The 17,209-nt window shown below is 45.6% G+C and overlaps 6 protein-coding genes across 6 annotated transcripts; 4 read left to right on the top strand and 2 right to left on the bottom strand.

Moving 5' to 3' along the window:
* Positions 1 to 222: 222 nt before the first annotated feature.
* On the top strand, positions 223 to 3,203 carry BCIN_01g06110 (hypothetical protein). Its single transcript, XM_024690597.1, has 5 exons — positions 223 to 1,200; positions 1,262 to 1,443; positions 1,500 to 1,523; positions 1,583 to 1,800; positions 1,915 to 3,203. The coding sequence occupies exons 1-5, from the start codon at positions 882 to 884 to the stop codon at positions 2,972 to 2,974; spliced, it is 1,803 nt and encodes a 600-aa protein (XP_024546366.1). The 5' UTR covers positions 223 to 881; the 3' UTR covers positions 2,975 to 3,203.
* A 665-nt stretch (positions 3,204 to 3,868) lies between these two features.
* Positions 3,869 to 5,951, top strand: BCIN_01g06100 (hypothetical protein). The gene is made up of 3 exons (XM_024690596.1): positions 3,869 to 4,634; positions 4,684 to 4,861; positions 5,006 to 5,951. Exons 1-3 carry the CDS (start codon positions 3,989 to 3,991, stop codon positions 5,646 to 5,648), a joined length of 1,467 nt encoding a protein of 488 aa, XP_024546365.1. The 5' UTR covers positions 3,869 to 3,988; the 3' UTR covers positions 5,649 to 5,951.
* A 92-nt stretch (positions 5,952 to 6,043) lies between these two features.
* Positions 6,044 to 8,420, bottom strand: Bccdc6. The gene is made up of 2 exons (XM_001561262.2): positions 8,250 to 8,420; positions 6,044 to 8,195 (listed from the first exon to the last, which is right to left on the bottom strand). The coding sequence occupies exons 1-2, from the start codon at positions 8,296 to 8,298 to the stop codon at positions 6,337 to 6,339; spliced, it is 1,908 nt and encodes a 635-aa protein (XP_001561312.1). The 5' UTR covers positions 8,299 to 8,420; the 3' UTR covers positions 6,044 to 6,336.
* A 1,357-nt stretch (positions 8,421 to 9,777) lies between these two features.
* Positions 9,778 to 14,344, top strand: BCIN_01g06080 (hypothetical protein). Its single transcript, XM_001561263.2, has 3 exons — positions 9,778 to 12,657; positions 12,712 to 13,400; positions 13,454 to 14,344. Exons 1-3 carry the CDS (start codon positions 10,202 to 10,204, stop codon positions 13,921 to 13,923), a joined length of 3,615 nt encoding a protein of 1,204 aa, XP_001561313.1. The 5' UTR covers positions 9,778 to 10,201; the 3' UTR covers positions 13,924 to 14,344.
* Positions 14,345 to 14,530: 186 nt separating this feature from the next.
* On the top strand, positions 14,531 to 15,658 carry Bcsec53. The gene is made up of 3 exons (XM_001561264.2): positions 14,531 to 14,749; positions 14,812 to 15,266; positions 15,328 to 15,658. Exons 1-3 carry the CDS (start codon positions 14,645 to 14,647, stop codon positions 15,578 to 15,580), a joined length of 813 nt encoding a protein of 270 aa, XP_001561314.1. The 5' UTR covers positions 14,531 to 14,644; the 3' UTR covers positions 15,581 to 15,658.
* Positions 15,659 to 15,671: 13 nt separating this feature from the next.
* BCIN_01g06060 (hypothetical protein) lies at positions 15,672 to 16,727 on the bottom strand. Its single transcript, XM_024690595.1, has 2 exons — positions 16,388 to 16,727; positions 15,672 to 16,304 (listed from the first exon to the last, which is right to left on the bottom strand). Exons 1-2 carry the CDS (start codon positions 16,584 to 16,586, stop codon positions 15,817 to 15,819), a joined length of 687 nt encoding a protein of 228 aa, XP_024546364.1. The 5' UTR covers positions 16,587 to 16,727; the 3' UTR covers positions 15,672 to 15,816.
* Between the last annotated feature and the right edge of the window lie 482 nt (positions 16,728 to 17,209).

Genomic DNA, 17,209 nt, shown 5'->3' with positions numbered 1-17,209 from the left:
CGCAGGAAGGAAATTGCGAGCCATTGCCTCAAGCAGCGCAATCCAAAACACCGAACGTAAATCTCTCAAACTTAAATGATACACAGACATTGGGTCGGCACTTCCCTGATGTAACTTTGACAGCCGGCTAATCGAATCGGAAGTTTTCTTTTTTTGGAAGAATATGTTTAAGCGTCGAACTGTCAAAGTCAGTCAACAATTGCAATCACACCCCATATCCACGTTCAGCTGACGGGACCGTCGTTGCACCAATTGTTGGCAGGTCGAACACCAAGCTTTGCCCAGCAGTTGAGGCATTGTGCCCCTATTTTACCTACTTGGCAGTCATGGAGTGGCATCAATCGAATGTCCTGTATCCTTTTGAAGCGTCTGATTTCATTCGCCGCTTTTCTTTCTCGTTCTTCTTCTCTCGTCGCCGTGTTTGTGGCAATCAGCGTGCAATTGATGAAGTTCATCCCGCTACCATGGGAGCTCCACAAGCCCTAGCGCCCCCGTACCCCAAATCAAGCTCATCACGTCCAATCACTTCGAGCAATCTCATGCAAAAGATAAGCCCTTTGCTCCCCGAGATAACTGTGCCTTCCGGGCTCACAACTTCATCTACTCACTCAACCTTTCTCAGCCAACTTTCATACTCATGCTCGTAGCATAAAACATGATGCTGGAAACTCCTGGAAAATATGTCATACATTATCACTTGAACACCCTTTGAGCTCTAGCCAACCGGTCGAGAGCTTCAATAGTTTCTTCTTAATTATTCGAGACAACTCAGCCTCACCGGCAATCCTGAATCGGAAGATCTAGATCGACGAGCATCATTCCCAATACAGGCTCGCGACATCTCCTAGACTACATACACATCAAAACTCGAAATCGTCAAGATGAATAGTTTCAGGATGAACGATATTGAAAAGGGTTCAAGCTACCCCGATAAAGACCAATCTACAACTCCGGACTACAGCAGCGGACGCGGGGAACCAAGCTACGAAGAAACAACGCAAATAGAACATGGAATTGGACGACGCTTTGTAGACAGCTTTCGAAGAGATCCAAGTCTTACTATGACCCCGCCGGGTGTGGTGGGCGCAAATGGAAGAGTCTTCCATGCCGAGATTGCTGCGCAAGCAACGGCGAATTCTCCTCTTGCACGAAGATTGAAAGGGAGGCATCTGCAGATGATCGCGATTGGAGGTTCAATAGGTTAGTTGCTTGACGCGCCGAGTGATTTAAGGGGCTATTACTGAGTCTCCTTTATGGACAGGTACCGGGCTTTTCGTTGCATCGGGCAAATCTCTCGCAACCGGCGGACCTGCATCGCTTATTATATGCTTTACGCTCATCGGGCTCATGTTATATTGCACGGTGCATGCTTTGGGTGAAATGGCCGTTTTGTTTCCCGTTTCGGGGTCGTTTTCGGCCTACTCGACTCGTTTCTTGGATCCGGCAAGTTCATCCATTGATATAACGGGAAAGGCATTAACTAATTGCGTGACTTGCAGGCTTGGGGATTTGCTATGGGATGGGTATGAGAAGCCCTAGACAATATGGAGACTAGCATAAAATACTGACTCCTAGCAAACAGAATTATGCAATGCAATGGCTTGTGGTTCTTCCATTAGAAATTATTGCGGCATCTATCACAATCGACTTCTGGGATATACAACAGCGATATGATCACGCTATATTTGTCACAGTATTTCTCTTCACAATTATTGGTATAAATATGTTTGGAGTGAAAGGGTATGGAGAAGCGGAATTTTTCTTTGCTATTGTCAAAGTCGTGGCTATTATTGGATATATGTAGGTCTAACCGTTATTATATTCGATCTATGTTTTGAAAATCGTCCTATTCTCACGCTTTTCGGGAGACTTTATGGATGTTTCAACAGAACACAAAACTGACCATGTCAATAGACTTTTGGCCATAATCCTCAACTGCGGTGCTAGCCTTGAAGAAGGTTACGTAGCTGGTACGTTGTGGAGTGATCCAGGCGCATTCAACAATGGATTCAAAGGCATGTGTAGTGTTTTTGTCACTGCAGCATTTGCTTTTGCTGGCACTGAGTTGGTGGGGCTCGCTGCCGCTGAAACTCAGAACCCCAGAAAGTCATTGCCAAAGGCCGTGAAACAAGTATTCTGGCGCATCACTCTTTTCTATATTGTCTCGCTTACTCTCGTTGGACTCCTTGTCCCCTATACCGACGAAAGATTGCTTGCTGCTGGAAATGCAAATACCGCGGCAAGTCCATTCGTTATTTCTATTCAAAACGCTGGAATAACCGTACTTCCTTCTGTTATGAATGCAGTCATCCTTATTGCTGTACTATCTGTGGGCAACTCGTCAATATTCGGATCCTCTCGGACTCTTGCAGCATTAGCAGATCAGGGGCAAGCTCCTAAGATTTTGGCTTATGTTGATCGTAAAGGACGTCCGATCGTAGCTATTGGCGTATCGTCGGCCCTTGGGTTTCTTGCCTATGCAGCGGATTCTGGTGCCCAGGCAACAGTTCTGGATTGGATGCTAGCACTGTCTGGACTTTCCTCGATATTTACCTGGGGATCTATCTGTCTTGCCCATATTCGTTTTCGACGGGCTTGGGGACTCCAGGGTCATAGCCTAGACGAGTTGGCTTTTCGTTCGCAGCCAGGCGTCATCGGCTCGTGGATTGGGTTTTTGTTCAATGTCCTCATTCTGATCGCACAATTTTGGACTGGGGCATGGCCGACAGGCTATCAGCAAATGACAGCACTCGAGCAATGCGAAAGCTTCTTTCTGGCATATTTGGCCGCACCCATCGTAATTGTATTCTACGCGGGATATAAATTTTGGTATCGAACTTCTGTGATGAGATCCAAGGATATGGATCTAAAGACCGGAATGCGCGGTCTAGACTTGCCAGCCTTGATAGCAGAGGAGCGAGCAGAAAAGGCCGTATGGCCGAAGTGGAAACGAGTATACAAGACAATATGTTAGTTCAAATACCGGGAGTTTATGGTATTGCGGGTGGATTGGGAGTTTCTATCAGAAGGGAGTTTATGTGCGAGAGATACCATGTGATTTCGGCGTTAAACAGATAACAGTCAGGGAGGATGTCGATTGATTTACTGGGAACATGTTATAATACTTCAGCGAACTGCGCGATACATTTTTTTTGACCACATAGAATAATTACATAAATCAGCCATCAAATCAAATCGCTGTATATCGGACAATGCCTAACGCGGGTAGTTCCTTTCCCAAAGCTTGCACCCGCAACCAATCGGCGCCATTTCCAAGCTTGATATAAGGTAACGGGAACTATTCAAAGGCTCCAAGCTATCGTTGCATTGTTCGGCCGAGGCCTTGTGGATAGAAAGATGGGATAAATCTAGAGCTACGGGCATGTACAAACAATCCGAAGCCCCGCTTGTGATTGAAAGGCGTAGGCGGATTCCGTGTGATATAATTTAGCTGCTCTGTTGACACATCTCAAATCTTCGTTTTGTTGTGCACGATCTTCGAACGGCAGCATTTCCTCGGGGCCGATTGAGGAAGTTTTCCCAATATTCCAAAAGATCTGATAGTTGATAAATCGAATTGAGTGGAGAGCTAAAATTTTCTAGTGAGGGGAAAAGTGGGAGTGGATCTTTTGTTGATACCCCTCCATGAACTAACGATAGATATAAGAAATGATTGGCTAATTGCCTCGGGAGGCTAATGGGAATGAGGATATTAACCACACTTTTGGGTTACTCTGTAGCTTTGTGCATCTCCGGTACAACACAGACATCTGCGAGTAGATGTGGTTGAAAGATAAGGAAGGTATGACGGGTGTAGATAGCCGACTGCGTGCAGAAATATAGTAGATATATACATGGCATTAGTCCAGCAGTCACTCATACTTCAAACCTCTCTCTGCTTTCTTTCAAGGGCAGTCAACTACTCTTTTCAAACTCGGTCTGCCAGTTTGTTAGTCACCTTGTTTGTTTGATACACCGGACCTTCAAGATGTTGGCCAAGCAAGCTCTTTTTATCTCTGCTCTTCTGCCCTTGATTCAAGCTCAAGAATCTACATCGGAAACGGTGTTGGGTGTTTATATCTTCCATCGTCATGGAGACCGTACTACAAAATCCTATGCTCCTACGTCTCTCACAGATCTTGGATATGCTCAAGTTTATGATTCTGGAAATTTCTATCGAAACAGATACATCGATTCCAACGCCTCCTCTCCTCTTTACAAGATCAGTTCGGACGTAGCTAAGGTCTCTCAATTGAATGTTCAAGCTCCAGTCGATAATGTCCTTCAAAACTCTGCATCCGGATTTCTCCAAGGTCTATACCCACCTGTTGGCGCAACATTGGGAAGTCAAACACTTGCCAATGGCACAGTTATTGAAGCACCTTTAGGTGGTTTCCAACTTATTCCTGTCAATGCTGTTGCTACAGCATCTAGCAGTGCCAATTCAGAGAGTTCGTCTTGGCTGCAAGGCTCCAGTGGTTGTGGAAATGCTGTCACCAGCTCCAACAACTACTTCTATTCGGAAGAATATGCGAGTCTACTCAATTCGACCAAGAGCTTCTATCAGAGCCTTCTCCCTGTGATCAACACCACTTTCAATTCCAGCACGGACACTTTCAAGAATGCATACACAAGTAAGATCTGATCGCTTCCGTTTGATCGGTGCATTATTAATAGATATAGTTTATGACTACATTCACGTCTCTACCATTCACAACTCATCTATTCCTTCCGATGACCTTCTCACGGATGAGACACAGTCCCAATTGCTAGCTTTAGCCAACACTCACGAGTTCAACCTCGCATATAATGCTTCAGATACCATTCGTGCGATTGCTGGATCTACATTGGCAGCACAAATGTAAGTCCTTAAATTTATCATACCTCACGTCAGATCATCAGATGAAAGTTTACATCTATTATTCCTCAAATAAACACAATTATAACTCCACCATCTCCAAGTCCACCACAACCTAACCAAATCAAATCAACTAACACCCACTAGCCTCCAACAACTCAACACCACCATCACCGGAAAATCCGCCGTGCCAGTCTCCATCCAATTCGGCGCCTACGCCTCCTTCCTCTCCTTCTTCGGACTCTCGGGACTCTCCACGCTCTCCCCAAACTTCACCGGCATCGTCGACTACGCATCCTCCATGACCTTCGAACTCCTCACTAACGCCACCGTCTCCAATACCTCCTATCCCTCCCCCTCCGACATCTCAGTCCGTTTCTACTTCTCCAACGGCACCGCCTCTGAAAACCCCTTCGTCTCGTACCCCCTCTTCAACCAATCCGAACTCACTCTCCCCTACACCACCTTCGTCGACGAGATGAACAAATTCGCCATCGGTGACCAAGCAGACTGGTGCAAAGCATGTGGAGAATCGACAGGCGACTGCGCTTCTTCGTCTGCATCTTCTTCTTCCAGCTCGGGCTCTGGTTCCGCGGGGAATAGCGACGGAAATGGAGGCATGTCGAAAGCTGTTGCGGGTGTGATCGGCGCTATGGTTACGTTGGCGGTAGTTTTGGGAATTGAGGCCTTGGTCCTTGTGGTTGCCGGTTTGAGAGTCGTGAGCAGGAAGAGATTGGGGGCCGGGAATGCAGGGACTGCTGCGGTGGCTGCTGAGCAGGGTGGGAAGTAAGAAGGAATGAGATGGATGGATGGATAGATGATGATGATGATGATGATGATGATGATGATGATGATGATGATGATGATGATGATGATGAAAAGCTGAGAAAGGTGATATAGGAGAGGATTAAGTAATGATAATACGTATATAAAGAAAATGGAATGGGATTTGAAATCCCTCACTGATTGGGATGATGTTAATTAATCATTAGATCAATCATATGATTACGAAAGTTGGAAATACATCCATCCTAGAAATGAATTTATATTAGGAGAGAGTGTTCTACAATCGATGTGATAATAAGATTTTTCACATTTGTCCCTAGTGATAATAATATCATGCAGCATCACTTCAAATGACTATTATACCACGTTTGCACCTCCAATTCAGATCATAGTGAGTTATGGCTGATTATAATTATTGATTGAATGTGCAATCCTATTAATCTATACCTATACCAATAACTACCTATACAAACAAGTAGTATCCATCTATTCTATCCATCCTACTACTTTCATAAACCCATAATTTGCACCGCGTGATTTTTTTCATGACACCCATTCCATCCTATGCAACGATACAACTCCTCCAAGTAAATGCCTCATCAGCCCATGCATGTCCACAAACCAAAGCGCTCAAACCACGCAACGCAACGCAACGCTATGCAACAATATACAAATTGGCACAAAAAACCCCGCTAATCCAAGCCCTCTCCATTCAAAATACTCTTCAAAATTCCCGCTCCCAATCCCTCCACCGCAGCCGCAACCTCTTTCTGTCCAACGCAACTAGCCACTCTCTTCTCATCACCCACTCCCACACCGGATCCGAATCGCCCGGGCCTACCTCTTGCCCTGACTCCTCCATTTAACACAAACGAGCCATTTTTTCCATCGACCGGCGCGACTAATGATAGCGTCTCCAGACTGCCTACCACATCTCTGAATTCCGTGCTCGTTAAAGGATGTAAGATTGCATCCCGAGTACAGAGCATGCTGTATGTGTTATACAACTGTTTGATGGTTGGGGCTAGGTTATGGGATTTCGATGGGGTAGCAAGGAGATTGGAGGATTGAGAGCGATTACGTGATTCGAGGGCGAGGAGAGCGCAAAGAGCGGCTTTTTGTTGGAGATTAAGGGTTTTGAGACGTTGGGTCGAGCCGTTTCCAAAGGTGGATGCGGTGATCTTGTTCACGTGTTGAATGCTGGCGCGGGGGGCGGTTTCAACAGTGAGGGTTGCGAGGGATTGAGCTAAGGTTCGTGGACGAAAGATGTTTTTGCTGGGGGTGTTTGTAATGGAGGAGAGATTGATGTTGTCTTCTAGGATTCGTTTGGAAGGGCTATCGAGGAGAACTTTGTCTTTGAGTTCTTGTTCGTGCTTTTGCTTGGTTTCGGTCTCGATTAAATCGATTGCTCTTCGGCAGATGTCGAAAGCTTTGCGCAAATCTCCCGTTTGGCTTGCTACTTTTCGAGAGCAAAGCTCAATGGCTGCTGGATGGAGGAATGGTACGTGATTTGGCGTCGCACTATCCGCGGGAACCAGTGACTTAAGGCGTGTCATGATAACATTCTTGATCTGCAAAGCGGTGTATGGAAGAAATGGGAGTAGTTGTGGTTGGAGATTCCGGGCCTTTAGTCTTGGTAAGAAACGATCTGTAAGATCTAATGCATTTGCAATTCCGATAAGAATCAGGCGCGATGACTTTTGTAAAGACCATTCGAATAGCTTGTATAATATCTCCAGATCCAATGTGAGGATGTGATCGATTTCGTCCAGTGTGATGAGGTAGACATCCTTACTCTTTTTCCTCGAAACAAACATGTCCTGCAAAGTCTTTTCTTCATCGCCTTCCAAAACCACTTCCTCACCACAATAAGACTCCAGCAGTATGCCATACAAATCCTTCGAGGTTTTCATGCTCATACAATTGACATATGTCTTGTGTAATGTGGTCGATTCTTCATATTCCGTCGTAACTTCATTGATCATGGCACTTTTTCCAGTTCCAGGAGGACCGCTAACATATATACATCCTCCACTGGTTTTATCGACACAATTCTGTACAAAAGTGTTCAATTCGCCCTTTTCGGTCTCTCTTCCAACAAGTCGTCCAGGCTCTGAGCTCCGTGTGAAGATCTGTCGAGCTTGACTATAGACAGTCGCAATTGATCCGCCAGGTGTTACAGGGGTCCTTGGAGTTCTAGGAGTCGTTGGCTTTCCAGTAATAGTGACACGATGTCGAGGAGTCATTTGTACTTTCTTGGAGAGCGCATCGCGATGTCGAGGTGTTTGAGGAGTAGGAATTTGGACTGTTTTAGATTCTTCTTCTATCAATGTCTTTTTCGGCAATGCGATCTTTCTGCTTGCGAGTCCATGTTTCGAAGGCGAGGGCTTGATAGGTATAGATGCCGACAATTCGTCAATCTCCATAGAATCGTCATCGGAATCGTCGACCTCATCGCGCCTTTTGCGAGTAATGAAAGGGTTTTCATTCTCGTCATTGTATATTTCTGTGTTTGTTTGACGTTTTGCGCGCGTTGATGGTACTGTGAACTCTGTAGAAGAAATGTTAGAATGTTATTGAATGTCTGCGAAATGGTGCTTCGTACCTGCTATCGCTCTGGTGCTACGGGTTCTTTTTCCTAATACAGAAGGCATAATTGATGATGTGTATATATCTCTCCAACCCAATTCAAGAATGTTCTTTCTTAATCACGCAAAGTTTTACTTGGAGTTGAGAGAAATGAGGAAGTTGTGATGATGAGCAAATTGCAAAATTCAATGGGTCGGATATTGATATGTAAAAGATCGCGTTGAACGCGTTCGCGTATAGTGGATTTCACGCGTACTAACAACCCCTGAATTTCATGATTTCGGTGTAGCAGAGCAATGGTACGGCAACGGGCAAAGTCTAGCCTATGTATGCACATGGCACGAGAATATGTAAGGAGTTGATGCAAGTTGTGATAATGTTGCATTTGAGTATGTCCATTGTATGGATTACCGGCACACGATAATGCACATGCGGATTGTTAGATTCTATAGGGTTATAAGACTATCATTCAAGCTTCACTGTCAAAATCCGGTTGTAAGCTGTTGCGATTTCGACCGGAAGACCACGAGCAAACTTCTCACGATGCTTTGATATACATTTTGAAAATGGCATGAATCAACTGGAACGTCGGATGGAGTATTCATTAGCCTAATCGCCAAGTATTTGCATACTCTCGAATACCAAAGATATTTAAAGACATGTAGGCCAAACTAGACGTGCTCCAAGATGTGATAAGTGTGCTGAGTGTGATGTCCCTACAGGTCTTTGGAAATCAATATTCCATATGCTATTTTAGGTATGGCATACGAGACCGATGGAACGTGAATGTTGGAAATTCCATCACGTGGGTATGTCGAGTAGCTTTTTTGCCATGGGAAGTGAAGATAACCTCATTGTCTACTTACTCTGTGGATAGTCGAGATAGTTGAGGATAGACGGAAATCTCGCTAAGGAGGTGTAATGCACTTTACATTGACTCACTCCCTCTAGATGGAAGTGAGATGTCACCATTTACCTGTCTTTGTACCTGGAATAGAATACAGATACCTAGGAGATGCTAATTGTAGTAGATCACGGGAAGGATTCGGGACTCGGAAGGAAAAAGAAAGAAAGTTGATTCTTGGCATTAGTGTCATCTACAGCGTACATCCACCAGGTGATTGGGGGTAGGTACTCACCACTACTAGATCAATGAATTATTAGCTTGGGCAGCAAGCAAACAAATTGCGAAAGAGATGGGCAAACTCTTAGCCAACTCTTTCAAACATGCTTCAAGTTAGACTTCACAATCTTCACAGATTCGCATCTATGATCATATATACATCACAACCGCACAACCGAACAATCACACAGCAAGAACCAATGTCAATACCAATACCAAGAAGACTTCTGTTCACTCACATTCAATATAACCAATGCGCAAAGCGTTTAGAGGATAAGTACCGGTAGGTATCCCACCACCCTCCATCAGGTTTCGTAGCCGCCCATCTTTTGTGCCAGGGTCTTTGCCTTACCCCTTCACGATGACTGGCTTCAGGATAAAACCTGTGTATGCGAGTTTGACTGCCCCGCCCTTCCTATTCGTTATTCGTTCAGATTCACTCATTTCAATCAAATACAATCTTCTAACCTGTTAAACTTGCTCTCCAAGCTTGATTTCTTAACTCGTAAGCTCTCTCTCTTCATTCTTGTCTCTCTACACGGATTTGTATCCCAGACCTTTCCCTGTTTCGCATTTCACGCCGTGAAGAAGTTTACAACGGCTTGTTGGATCTTCCTTCTTGCAGGCTTTCTTATCGTTTATCTGTTTCTGCCCTACAGGCCTTTTTCGGGGCCGCTGTAAGCTTTGATAATACCTGACGCAACTTCCCCCCCGCCTCGCCGGCAAAGAGCTTGGCTCGATTTCAGCCATCTGTTCAGCAGATTATTGAAGGAAGAACTCGTATTAAGAAGAATCTACCGACCCTTTGACAAGTTTATCTAGCGGAGCGCTGGTATCTGTACAAGATGGCTCGGCGCACTGGAAAACCCGGCGATGAGCTATTCATGCAACGTCCTGGCGATGGTTGCGATAGTCCTACCGTCACTATAGAACCTTTGAGAATTGTGAAGCCGACAAGTCCGCCCAGACATCGAGCAGAATCCAGCTCTTCCAGTCGATTTGCATCTCCACCTCCTGCGACCAAGCCTACATTTCCCTTGCCACCGGGTGCCTCAAGCTCCGCAAATCCTTTGCCATATCCTGATGATGACGACGACGACCTTTTTCAGAAGAAACCAAACCCCCCTTATCCTGACGACCGAGGAAAGGCTCCACAGAGGATTCAGCTGAGCGATCAAGAAAATAGAATACCTGGAGGAAATAGCAGGCAAAATGCGTATGACACAGCACCACGATTTACAAGTCCTATAGAGAAAACTGGCCCAGGGCTATCAGAGAGAAGGGGGAATGCACCACAGCCCTTGCCTGCTTCTCCAGAGATAAGCTCCCCAGATAGAGAAGGAATGTTTGGCAGATTACCTCCAAAGGAACAAATTCCTTCATCTGGCGCAAGTGCGTACTCGGAGGGCAACAGACACTATTATCCACCTCCTATTCCTAAGCCTACCTCTTCTAATGCGGTACCTTCAATACTTTCACCAACTCCAAGGAATGATATGAATAGATTCGCTTCCACAGCTTCAACTTCTACTACCAGAGCAAATAGAGGATCCCCACCTCCCCCAGAAACTCCTATCGATCCACCAAACGAACTTGGAGGTGGTGGTATCGAGGCGCGATATGCTGCATCTGGGATTGCAGGTGCAGCAACCTTAGGTAGTTTACATGCGCAAAATGCTGCTGCTGCTCAGCGAGCTAATCAATATGCGCCGCCTCCTGTTCCGCAAATGCCACAATCGCCTCCCGCAAGACCTTGGACTCCAACCGAGTCTCCGGAGAATGCCCCGCATGGCCCGCCTAGAGTATATCAAGGCTTGAATGAAATCACACCATCGTCGCCTCCACCCGCTGTCACTCGGCCCCAAAGACAAGGTTCGGCGCCGCCAGCTAACACTCTGGAACAGGACTTTCAGCGCATGCAAATGTCTGCTGAAGAGCCACCGCCAGCTTATTCTAGTGTGACTCCTGGAGCCAATAACTCACAAGCGTATCCGGCTGAGAAGCAACAGCGTACCAATCCACCTGCTGCCATAGACACTACACCAAAACCAAATATTGCTCCGCCATTGGCAACGCCCGCAAATAATCCTGACCATCCTGCATTTGCAAACGAGCCACGACAGGAACAAATTCCACATCAACAGCCTACTGAAGCTGGCCCATCAGCGCAGCCTGCCAACATTTCTCCTTTTCAAGGCGCTGGTCCGTCATCTCCACCACCGCTTCCAGAGGGCTGGATCGCTCATCTCGACCAGAACTCTGGTCAGTATTATTACATTCATCTTCCCACTCAAGCCACTCAATGGGAATTTCCCAAGGGCCCTACTCCACTAAATGATGTTCCGCTTTCACCAGTACAATCAACCTATGCTGGATATGGAAACCCCATGGCGTCTCCGGGTTTGAGCATGTTTAACAAACAATCTCTTGCATCACCTGGCTTTCATGGAATGGCCTCGCCTGGCTTTGTTGGCTCACCAGGATTTCCTCCACACACCCCGGGCTATGCGGAGAGTATTATGAGTATGGCGTCAGGCACGCCAACTACTGCAGGCTTTTCTGGGCCGCCTCCCACCGCAGGGGTTGACATGTATAAAGTTGCTCCCACGAATGGCGTGTATTTTGGTCCTTATTTGCGGTACGTTAATATGGATATGGAGAATGGCGTATGGCTGGGTACAATTATGCTTGTGACAGATGCTCCACAACCACCAACTATCCATATTCATCAAAGTGTCGATCTGTCGCCGAATCCCAGGCAACTTAAGCCAAACCCAATATACACGCATCAAAGATGGGTCTTCTATCGCTATGATGTGGATTTGAAAATGGGAGAAGGTCCAGGTGATAAGTGGACCTATGCTATAACTTCGCATTTGGGTTGCACGCGATATGAGTTTCTGGTGGCTGGACGTTTCGAGACAAATTGGAGATTTATTGCGCATTCTGGCAACGATTTTGCTATGAATACTACCGTCAACGAGCGTTCAAAGCTTGGCGGTATTGGTTTCATGTGGAAAGATATTTTGCAGAAAAACGTTGAATGTGGTGGTTTTCACGTGCAGTTGGGTTTGGGCGATCAAATATATGGCGATAGACTATGGAAGGACGTACCTTTGCTGAAGCAATGGCTTGCTATGAGCGGCAAAGAAAACCGAAAAAGTGCAGCATGGACAGCAAGACATGAGGAGGACGTCTCGCATGCTTATTTCCATTACTATACTAGTCATTTTGATCAGCCATACTTGAGGGAGGCATTTGCTCAAATTCCTCACATACTACAGGTCGATGACCATGACATGTAAGTTTTTCGACATTGTATTTCTTCACTCTTACTGTTACTAACACTTTGAAGTTTTGATGGCTATGGCTCTTATCCAGACTACATGCAAAATTCCAACATGTTCAGAAACATTGGTCGTATTGGTATTCAGATGTATCTTCTCTTTCAGCACCACACCACTGTTGATATTCTTCGAAATGTTAGCACTGATATTGATTTATTTACAATTACCGGAACTGGTTGGCACTTTGTCAAATATCTAGGACCTTCCGTCGTTGTGGTAGGGCCAGATTGTCGATCAGAACGTAATCAACGCCAAGTTCTCGCTGGCCCTACCTATCAAGGCATCTTCCCTAAAGTAGCCACTTTACCTCCGAGCGTACAACACTGCATATGGATGATATCAGTTCCTGTGGTATATCCACGACTTGAAGCCGTAGAAAGTCTCGCGCATACCATGGCCACAGGTAAGAAAGCTGTGAACAGTACGTATAACTTACTCGGAAAAGTCACAAGTTCCGTGGCTGGAGTAGTGGGAGGTAAAGAAGCTGTGGCAACTGGCTTTTCCCATGTTAAGAAGGCAGTTGGCAAATCTGGTTTGATGGGAGGTGTGCTTAATACATTCGGTGATATTGATATTGCGGATGAGTTGAGAGATATGTGGACACACGAAAGTAAAGATTTGGAACGGACATATTTAATACGGACTTTGCAAGGAATTGCTCACCAGAAGGGTATCAGAATGACATTCCTATCTGGCGGTAAGTTACCTATGCATCTATTACAAAAGTACAGATTTCTGACTCATCCCTAGACGTAAACTGTTGCGGTGCAGGACTTGTCCACGATCCTTCTCACCCCTCTGACCACAAAACCATGTATCAAATCATCGCATCTGCAGTTGTCGCCGCTCCGCCCCCGTCATATGTTCTCAAGATGCTTCACAACAATAAACCGCTTTACGTTCCTCAAAATGGTGTTAAAACAACAAACCAAGTCAGCGATACTAAAGAAGATATGATGGAGATATTCCAGACAGACACCAATGGGGGACCACGAGATATGAAGAAGTTAATGGGAAGGAGAAATTACGTAGCGTTTGTTGCTTTCGATCCAGATTCAATGATGGGCGGCATGAGTGCAAATGGAAGTATGCACAGTGGAAATGCTGGGTTGGCCAAGTTGAGTCTGGCCGTTGATTTTGTGGTGCAAGGAGATGGAGGATTTAGTCCACCAACTAAATATGGCCCTGTGATTGTACCCAGTTTGGAGTTTGGCAGATGATGAGGAAGAGGAAGAGGAAGGATTGGATCGGTATGCGACTGTGCAATAGGCAAGAGAGGTATCAGAAACGCGGTGCAGTTGACGAAACACTCTCGTAATGATTGCAATCTTGATATATATTTGTTGGACTGCCTTCTTCGTTGATGTGGCAGCATACCAAGAGAGAGTAGTTGGGTAGCTGAATAACACAGTCCTATAGAATACACTTCTGTGTATGCCTGCTTCTAATGCCATGAACTAACCTATGAGTGCCAGCCAGATATACTTGGAATGAAATTATGGTCTTTTGAGAAGTATATTGAGAGGTGTATGTATTCCCTGTAGACAGATTGATGAGATCACTGGGTGGGGACGACAGGATGGCTTTTGCACCGTATTGTATTCACTGGAATAAAATCTTGAGTGTCGGAGAATATATTCACAAGATCTCTCCAGTCTGTGTCCAATTAAGTTGTGATCTTTGTATGCCTCGAGAATGTCTACTCGTGTAGATCAAACGATAGTAGATGATAATGATACTCGAGTAGTGGAGCCAAGGGTTCTCGCTAGATCAACATCTTAATCAGCTTTCATCCCTGTCGGACTATGCCCCTCATTCCCCCTTCTAGTAAAACAGCCAGACCGCCAAAGTGTCAACTTTCCAAACTCAATCCTTCACTTCCTTCCAATTTAAATTCTCTCGTTCAATTTTTAATTTTACCTTCAAACACACCATTTCAAGATGACAGACGCCGTAATTGCCAGTTTCCCCCCTCTCGCAGAGCGACCTGTCAAAAACACCATCTGTCTTTTCGATGTTGATGGAACTCTCTCTCCTGCGCGGCTGGTATGTTTCTCCCAAACTCCCAACACCTTTCACTATGTCTCCGCTAACAATTCAAACTATAGTCTGCCTCCGCAGAAATGCTCAATCTTCTTGCCGCTCTCCGCCAAAAATGCGCCATCGGTTATGTAGGTGGCAGCGACATGGCCAAGCAACAAGAACAACTCGGCACTGCTGAGATCCCCGTTACCTCCATCTTCGATTTCTGCTTCGCCGAAAACGGTCTTACAGCTTTCAAGAGCGGTGTTCCTCTTCAATCGAATAGCTTCATCAAATGGATTGGGGAGTCTCAGTACAAAGAGTTGGTCAGATTTATCTTGCATTATGTTGCGGATTTGGATATTCCAGTGAAGAGAGGAACATTTATCGAGTTCAGAAATGGCATGATCAATGTTAGCCCAATTGGTAGAAATGCGAGTGTTGTGGAGAGAAATGAGTATGAGGTCTATGATAAGGAACATCATATCAGAGAGAAATTCATCGAGGCATTGAAGGAAAAGTTCACTGGTCTGGACTTGACGTGAGTATTCTTGATCGCTTGGAAAATTATTGATGGGCTAGGCTAATAGGTTGCGACGCAGTTACTCCATCGGTGGTCAAATTTCTTTCGATGTCTTCCCTACTGGCTGGGATAAGACATACTGTCTCCAACATCTTGAGAATGACGCAAAGCGCCCAGGCGGTATTGAATACACCACTATTCATTTCTTTGGAGATAAGACATACAAGGGAGGAAACGACTACGAGATTTACGAGGACCCCAGGACAATTGGTCACAGTGTGAAGAATCCAGATGATACCATGAGAGATATTAGACAGCTTTTTGACCTTTAGGTATATGGCATTTGCTGCAAAGAATATAGATATTAATTTAAAGGAGAAATAGGACAAATTTCATATTCATCTATTGCACCCCCGATTTTGATATCCGATGATTAATTACCTCTTGCGAACACGAAAGCATTTTTGCAGGCTAACACGGGGTGGATTGATAATCTTTAGACTATATATTCGACACGATATTGACTATTTTCCTCTTATTGGGAAACCCAATTTCATAAGCTAATTATCTAAATGATCGTATAAGATAGGAGGGGAATAACAACATTGTTCCCCTCAGGGATAACACAAGTTGCATTACTGCCCGAATCATATGAACAATCAAGTTCAAACTCTACACTCCCAGACCCTTGAATAACGCTTCCATTCGTACAAGCCCACTGATGGTTCGGTTCATAATAAAGCGTTCCCTTATTTGGCGAACCGTCACTGGTGGGATTGCTATCTCCGATGAAGGAAACTCGATACGCCACTCCTGCACAGAAGACAACTCCATCGCCGACGTCGTAGCGGCGAAATCCAGCTGGGTTAGTTTGCTCACATCGATTGTAGTCGCTAGGAGTGTTAATGCCGATTTTAATGTCGTCTGGAGGGCCGAAGCCAGCAGGCTGCAGGGGAAGACCGGTGAGGCAGCCGTTCAAGCCACATTCGTCGCAGGGACCGAGATTGCCGTCACAGCCTACGAGGCCGTTGGCGGTGGAGTTGACACATACTTCGGCTGGAGAGGCTCTTAGCTGGGGTTTCATAGGGATGGAATTGGGAAGGAGTATGGGAATGATAAGTAGATAAGTAGGTACTTACGAACGTTTACCTGGTGAACGCAATCTAAATTATGCGTGGAATTAAACCAGGAGAATTCTGTCACTTCCCAGGTAGGTATGACGTCGCACTCTGGGGGTGGGGTGACGGATTGCCGTGCTTGGAGATGAGAGGTAAGGGGCGTGCATATGGCTGTGCGTAGGAAGAGGAATACCAGGGGGGCGGTGAATTTTGTTAACATTTTGATATCTTTGAGAGTTTGGGTGAGATTAATTATTCCTTTGGTTGAATGAACGTTGTTAGATTGGTTTAGCAATGGAGAAAGTAGACGAGTATTAGTAGTACATGAAGTAGTTCCTGATCTACAGAATTCATGAACATCATAGTCTGTAAGTGGATATGCTGACAGAGGGGTACATTGACAACACGAAGATCGAAAATTCTTCAGCTAAAACAGCCTGAATGGCGGGAATCGGCCACGGCCAATGAGAATGCCACCATCTTCGTATATCTGCAGCGGGGCTGTTCCGGATGTCATCCAAGGTGGATTTTTCGGGTAGGGCTTGGCAAAATTTGGGACAGCTGAAGTGTGCTCGCCTGTACCGATATACGAAATGCGCATGCAAAACTTACGTTATGTGATTACGCTGCATGGTCGTTGCGAGCCAAGCCATTCCTTCCGGATTATCAAGCGGGCCGTGAATCGCGTATCGCGAATGATGCATCGAGAACCTTTTCGTGTTCTGCTCGCCGGCTCGTGTTCGAGGCCCGGGAATGATGGGTTGGGAATGTGTGAGTACGTCAAGACCCTGGACTCCAGAACCGCTTTTTCGTATGTGTTCGCCACGGTGTTTGGGCGCATCG

Source organism: Botrytis cinerea, chromosome 1 (assembly GCF_000143535.2).
Source record: "Botrytis cinerea B05.10 chromosome 1, complete sequence".
Classification (NCBI taxonomy): domain Eukaryota; kingdom Fungi; phylum Ascomycota; class Leotiomycetes; order Helotiales; family Sclerotiniaceae; genus Botrytis; species Botrytis cinerea.
Note: the sequence above shows the minus strand (reverse complement) of the source record. Positions and strands in the feature narration are given on the sequence as shown.